The following is a 6912-nucleotide window of genomic DNA, read 5'->3' as shown; positions in this document are numbered from 1 at the left end:
TGTCTTTATTTAGTATGGTCAGGGCGTGAGTTGGGGTGGGCACTCTATGTTAGTTTTTCTATATTTTCTATTTCTGTGTTTGGCCTGATATGGTTCTCAATCAGAGGCAGTCTATCGTTGTCCCTGATTGAGAACCATATTTAGGTGGCCGGTTTTCCTTTGTGTTTTGTGGGTGGTTATTTTCAGTCTTTGTGTGTCTGCACCAGAGAACTGTTTCAGTTGTCACTTTGTTGTTTTGTATTTTTGAAGTGTTCAGTTTCTTATTAAAAAGATGAACACTAACCACGCTGCGCTTTGGTCCTCTCCTTCTTCCCAAGACAACCGTTACATTGTGCTTATAGCCTACTACAGTGTGCGCATTGCTGCGCTTATAATGTGAAAAAATAGCCAAATAGTTCATTAACATTTTAAAGTAAATGTTCTGATCTGTTGCTTCGGCCTCAATGCGTAAAAACGTTTTTTTGATGCTAGTTGTTGTATTCATTTGGGATCTATTGCATCCCACAACTGTCCCAGACTACTTGTTGGAATATTTATTTCTCGCACAGAATAGAATAGGTGAATAGAATAGGTCAACTTTTGTACTATGAGGGACAGTAGATTGACATAGGCTAGTGCTTTTGTTAGGCCTACTCCTCTTGTTGGCTGACGAAAAGTAAATGTGGACAGTTCTTCTAATATCTTCAATATGCGCCTCGGAATTGGATAAGGACATGCCGAGTTGCATCCCTGAAGTGTCTGTCTTCACTTGTAGCCTGTGAGAAAGAGCCGATCTCCTGATGGAGAGCCATGTGAGTGATAGGTGCTTCGGAGTATGCAGCACTCAGGGAGATGGGAACAACGCCACTGTCTGCAAAAGGCATGGATTTTTTTAGGGTGCATCATGGCCACACAAAGGGAATGCCGCCGGGAAATTCGAGGCATTACCAAGTGGTTGTCAAATTGTGAGTGAGAGACTGATGTGTGTACAGCCTGCGCAAAAAAAAACAAAGTAGAGCTCATGTCTTTCAAGCAACCTGTTTCAAATCATCATTAGAGTCACATCATGCAGCCTTACAATGTATTAAAAATCAAAACATGTAGCCTAACATTTGCCCAACGTAGAACAACTAAAGTTAAAATAATACATCTAAATTTAGCATATAGGAGTACCTATTTCTTTGTTAACCACTCAACACAAAATAGCCGCCCGCATGTGCGCACTCCCTCAAATCATTTGGAGAAAATATCCTTTCTATTTTATTCAGCTTTGTTCAATTTTGTTCCTCATACTATAAAATATATATATATATTTTTTTTTACATTCATTTTTTTTTAAATGCCACGGAATTCTAAACAAATCGTGTCTGCTTAATGAACTAGTGTAGCCCACAGCCATATGGCATAGCCAGATCAGGACCTGACTTAAGGACAACTCAGAGTATGCTATTCTGTTCTTCAGAAATAGACAACATTTTCTTCATATCATGTTTCCTTAGATCTATCTAAAATAAATAATGGATTTATTGTGAAGGTGCATGGTATATCACACAGATTTATTAGACTTTTTAAAATGTAAATGTTCCAAAGGTCTGCATCAGTGGCTTGTAGGCTAATGTCATGTGTGGAAGCCAGGAGGTGCTAAATATGTTTGTTAATTAGCAGTCAATTACCGTGAGAGGGACAGTTATTTACTTGACAATCACCGGCTGACAAAATTTCTTGACGCCCTAGCCAGGTGCACCGGTTTGTGTCAAGAACTGCAACGCTGCTGGGTTTTTCACTGGGGTTTTTCACACTCAACAGTTTCCTGTGTGTATCAAAAATGGTCCATCCAGCCAACTTGACACAACTGTGGGAAGCATTGGAATTAACATGGGCCAGCATCCCTGTGGAGCACTTTCAGCAGTGCAACTCAATATTAGGAAGGTGACATTAACATTTTGTTCACTCAGTGTACATGACTCTCTTTCAATGATGAGTGTAGTTGAAGTCGGAAGTTTACATACACCTTAGCCAAATACATTTAAACTCGGTTTTTCACAATTCCTGACATTCCTGTCTTAGGTCAGTTAGGATCACCACTTCATTTTAAGAATGTGAAATGTCAGAATAATAGTTGAGAGTGATTTATTTCAGCTTTTATTTCTTTCATCACATTTCCAGTGGGTCAGAAGTTTACATACACTCAATCAGTATTTGGTAGCATTGCCTTTAAGTGGTTTAACTTGGGTCAAACGTTTCAGGTCGCCTTCCACAAGCTTCCCACAATAGGTTGCGTGAATTTTGGACCATTCCTGATGTCAAGCAAAGAGGAACTGAGTTTGAAGGTAGGCCTTGAAATACATTCACAGGTACACCTCCAATTGACTCAAATTATGTCAATTAGCCTATCAGAAGCTTCTAAAGCCACAACATAATTTTCTGGAATTCTCCAAGCTGTTTAAAGGCACAGTCAACTTAGTGTATGTAAACTTCTGACCTACTGGAATTGTGATACAGGGAATTATAAGTGAAATAAACTGTCTGTAAACAATTGTTGGAAAAATGACTTGTCCCATGCACAAAGTAGATGTCCTAACCGAATTGCAAGAACTATAGTTTGGTTGAAAAACAAGTTTTAATGACTCCAACCTAAGTGTATGTAAACTTCTGACTTCAACTGTATATCATTTTTATAATTTTTTTCTGATTTTAGAAGCCATGTCAATATCCATTATCCAATATAAACAATGTCAATATTGATTATTCAATCTAAACATGTAAATATCTATCGTTCAATATAAATGTGAATGTATTTCAGCATAAAGCAGGGTGTGATGACCAGCCTGAACACAAGGGGGGAGACAATAGCCTGCAAAAAGTTAAGTCCAGTAAAACAGAACAGTTTTTAACATAAACTACCCTTCAGTTGTGCAAAAAAGACGACACCAGACACCTACATAGCTGGAAAATATGTATATAATTCATATATCTGTATAACCATCAGATTTTGAATGATTTTTCAAGTGACAGCATTCACTAGGCCAAAACAGAATATACAGTAGCTGATAATTCCTCTCAATTCCTATTCGGTTCTAGAGAGAGCAATTCTCTCTGGAGAGTCTTGATTCTCTCTTTGCACTGTCTTCCCTGGGATCAGTTCCTTGCGGAACTCCTTTACCAAGAAGAAATATCCAATAGCATCTAAACAGCAGTTTGTTGTGGCAATCCATTCTGAGACATGATAAAAGTTATGCATCAAATTATACTGTTGGCAGTCAGTGGGGACTTTGTAGGCAACATAGAGTTTCATGAAAAATGCCATATGGATAGGAGTGTAACAGATGAAAAAGACTACCAAATTGGCTGATATTATTCTTATACTTTTTCTGTTGTCCTTATATGAGTGCATGTCCTTGTAGGCCAGCAGAGTGCAGATCGTCTGACATGAACAAAGCAGCATTGTGAGAAGAGGAACCACATATCCCAGTATCTCCAGAGACAGAATGTAGCCCAGTGGAAACAAATGGAATTCCCTCTCAAAGCAGGCCAGATTGTGCTCAGGTCTATTGTGCTCCCTGAATATCACACATAGGACCACAATAGTCACCCATATCATCACACACACCACAACAGCCACTTGCTTCTTGGAGCCCATTCTCCTGGAGTGGAAGGGAAACTGAATGGCGATGAATCTCTGAACACTGATAGCAGTAACAGTGAAAATACTAGCGTACATGTTGGTGAAATTAATGAGAACCAGAACAGCACAGAGGCCAGGAGAGGTAATGCTGAAGAAGGTGTGGTAGATCCTGAAGGGCAGGAAGGTGATGAGGGCACAGTCGGCCACAGCCAGGTTGAGCATGTAGATGTGTGTGTCTGTAAAGCTGGCTCTCTTACGGTAGAACACCCTCAGGGCAGAGAGGTTCAGGGCCAGACCCAGCAAAAACACGGGGCTGTACACAACCCTCTGGAACAGCCTCACCTCCTCCGACATGTTGGTCTTACAGAGGTGTGGTCCATATGAATGGTTGGACATCATTCTCACTATGGGGGAGAGCATGGTCAGTTAGTATGATATTGTGATGTTTTACTGATGAAGGCTAAAGTTGTGGTCTTTACGATCTTATGAAGTTGGTAATGTGTTACTATTTCAAGCATGTATTACTAAAAGTCACAATCAACATCAGTGAGCTGACTTCTGTTTTATGGTTCAGAGGTTAAGAATCGTGACATACACTATAACAGTTTTCCCTTGGTCTGTACCTCCCACTTCAATTAAAAACACATTGTTCTTTCTGTTGGTTCTGACTGTTAATAAATGTCCTACCTTAAAATGAGAGGAACTCTGACAAATGCAGTTTTTTAAATTGATTGACAGCCACCAAGCATACAGATGTTTTTCACCTGTAAGTTAAGAGTCCACTTTTACTGTCTCCTTCTTGAAACTGTGTGAAAAGCTAGACGTTTCTTTCAAGCAGTTTCCCCTTGACAACAAAAAAAGGAAGTTGCGTTTGATAGACTGCAGTCTATTTGCATTTCAAAGTATAGAACTGCATAGGTATACTATCACCAGAGATTAACAATTTGACAGAAATACATTAAAGCCTAAGAATATTTCAACAATAAGGAAGAGCCAAAAGCTCTGAAATTGCTTCGATCTTTTTCTGTTTTATATTACCACCTCACTATACACAGTCACAATATGAGAAGTACTTTTTACTTAAAGACAATGTTATTTCCTTTATATGGTCTGTTGTGTAAATGGTTGGGACATTTAGACTGTTGGTGAAACATTTGTGTCTCATCGTGGTTTGGAGATTCACTTGTAATGTCTTTCAGTCTGTGTTGAATGTTGAATGTACAAAGACACGTGACAAGATGCATGATCTATCAAAGTCAACTGGAGTGTTTCCAAAACAACTGTGGTCCATGATTTATAAATACAATATATGCTACATTATGCATGTACATGTCTATTTACACGTTCTAAAATCCGGTGTTGGGGAAGCTACTCTGAAAATATAGTTTACCAAGCTACCAATTACTTCACACTGGAAGAAGTTAAGCTACACTAAAGCTACCCTGAAGAAAATGTTTAGTTTTCTTAACTAAAGTTACTTTGAAAAAGTATTTCACTTCATGAAAACAACTTTGTGAAATATGATCATGTGTAAATCTGAAATGTCATAGACGATAAATTGCAAGAGTAGATCACTTTGGGGTCGTATGTTAACAGAATGTGTAATTTAACCTATTAAACACAAAAACTATGTTTCAAGTGAGAATTAGGCAGGTCTGATGCCGAAAACGAAAGGAAAGCACTTCACCCATATTTTATTTTATATAAAAAAAGAGTAATATGTAGTTCCAATAGTTAGGTACACCACTACATGGAAAAAAGTTATTAACTACTACCTAGATTTGAATTTTATTAAACTACCACCAAGCTACTGCAAAATGTAGTTTAATTACTAGTTGAACAACACGTAGTTTATTACTCCCCAACACTGCTAAAACCACATAGGCCTAACATTGTAAACATTGAAATTAGGGTAAAACTTGACTGACTAACAGGTTGTTACAGCAATATAATGTCAACATAATCATCAGAACTATGTATATGTTGAAATTGCGTTGAAAATTCCAAGTAGAAACATAAAAAATGACATTTGATTAGAAATATTTTATTTGACCTTGTTTCAATGTTGATAATAAAATGGTATGTTTGAATCAACATCGTTTTAACGTCATGCCATCAATCTAAATAAAGAGATACATTTAAATAAAATGTGAAGCCACAGTCCAATAATTCCTTACTGAACAGTGACTTCGACTGGTATATGAGGGATAATGCACTTCATTGAGAACAAGTCTACCATCCAGATGCCTACCTACATGTTGCTTAGCAAACAAACTGTGTTTGATTCATCTGACCTATCATGTCAACACATTTTGACATTAATTGTATTTGTCACATACACCGAATACAACACCTTACCATGAAATACTTACAAGAGATGGTGCCGGAGGAGATGGCTGCCGTTTTACGGTCCCCTAAGCAATTGTGCTATTGTGTGTGTTTTTTCACGTTATTTGTAACTTATTTTGTACATAATGTTTCTGCCACTGTCTCTTATGACTGAAAAGAGATTCTAGATATTATGACAGCAATTATTCACCCTGTACTGGAAGAAAAAGTTTTCTTTAATGAGTCGAATGCAAAGGATTTACCTCAGACACCCAACAAGACCCTTATCCCCGTCATTAGCAGGAGAAAGAGACTGAGATATCGGGGACGTAGGTCTGGGTGCCTTGTAAGGATCTGACGGCGAGTGGGTAATCTGCCTTCACCATCGGTCCTATTAGCCAACGTACAATCATTGGATAACAAAATAGACAAAGTACGAGCACGTATATACTACAAACGGGACATTAAATACTGTAATAACTTGTTTCACCAAGTCGTGGCTGAATGATAACATGAATAACACACAGCTGGTGGGTTTTATGCTTTTTCGGCAGGATAGAACTGCAGCCTCTGGTAAGACAAGAGGTGGTGGTCTATGTACCCTGCTCAAACAACACAACACACTTAAACGACACAATGTAACTCCAAGTCAATCACACTTCTGTGAAATCAAACTGTCCACTTAGGAAGCAACACTGATTGACAATACATTTCACATGCTGTTGTGCAAATGGAATAGACAACAGGTGGAAATTATAGGCAATTAGCAAGACAACCCCAATAAAGGAGTGGTTCTGCAGGTGGTGACCACAGACCACTTCTCAGTTCCTATGCTTCCTGGCTGATGTTTTCGTCACTTTTGAATGCTGGCGGTGCATTCAGTCTCGTGGTAGCATGAGACAGAGTCTATGCTGCAACATCCTCCAGCATGACCGGTTTGGCGGTGCGTCAGTCATGGTGTGGGGTGGCATTTCTTTGGG

General features: G+C 38.6%; 1 protein-coding gene across 2 annotated transcripts; it reads right to left on the bottom strand.

Annotated features, from left to right (window-relative positions):
* Positions 1-1843: 1843 nt before the first annotated feature.
* LOC135512822 (G-protein coupled receptor 55-like) lies at positions 1844-4628 on the bottom strand. 2 transcript variants are annotated; one of them, XM_064935242.1, is made up of 2 exons: positions 4292-4628; positions 1844-4008 (listed from the first exon to the last, which is right to left on the bottom strand). In XM_064935242.1, the coding sequence occupies exon 2, from the start codon at positions 4001-4003 to the stop codon at positions 3047-3049; it is 957 nt and encodes a 318-aa protein (XP_064791314.1). In that variant the 5' UTR covers positions 4004-4008; positions 4292-4628; the 3' UTR covers positions 1844-3046. The 2 variants fall into 2 exon arrangements, with proteins under 2 accessions (XP_064791314.1, XP_064791315.1); XM_064935243.1 differs by having other exon boundaries at positions 4369-4628.
* Positions 4629-6912: the final 2284 nt, after the last annotated feature.

This window comes from Oncorhynchus masou, chromosome 24 (assembly GCF_036934945.1).
Source record: "Oncorhynchus masou masou isolate Uvic2021 chromosome 24, UVic_Omas_1.1, whole genome shotgun sequence".
NCBI classification, from domain to species: domain Eukaryota; kingdom Metazoa; phylum Chordata; class Actinopteri; order Salmoniformes; family Salmonidae; genus Oncorhynchus; species Oncorhynchus masou.
Note: the sequence above shows the minus strand (reverse complement) of the source record. Positions and strands in the feature narration are given on the sequence as shown.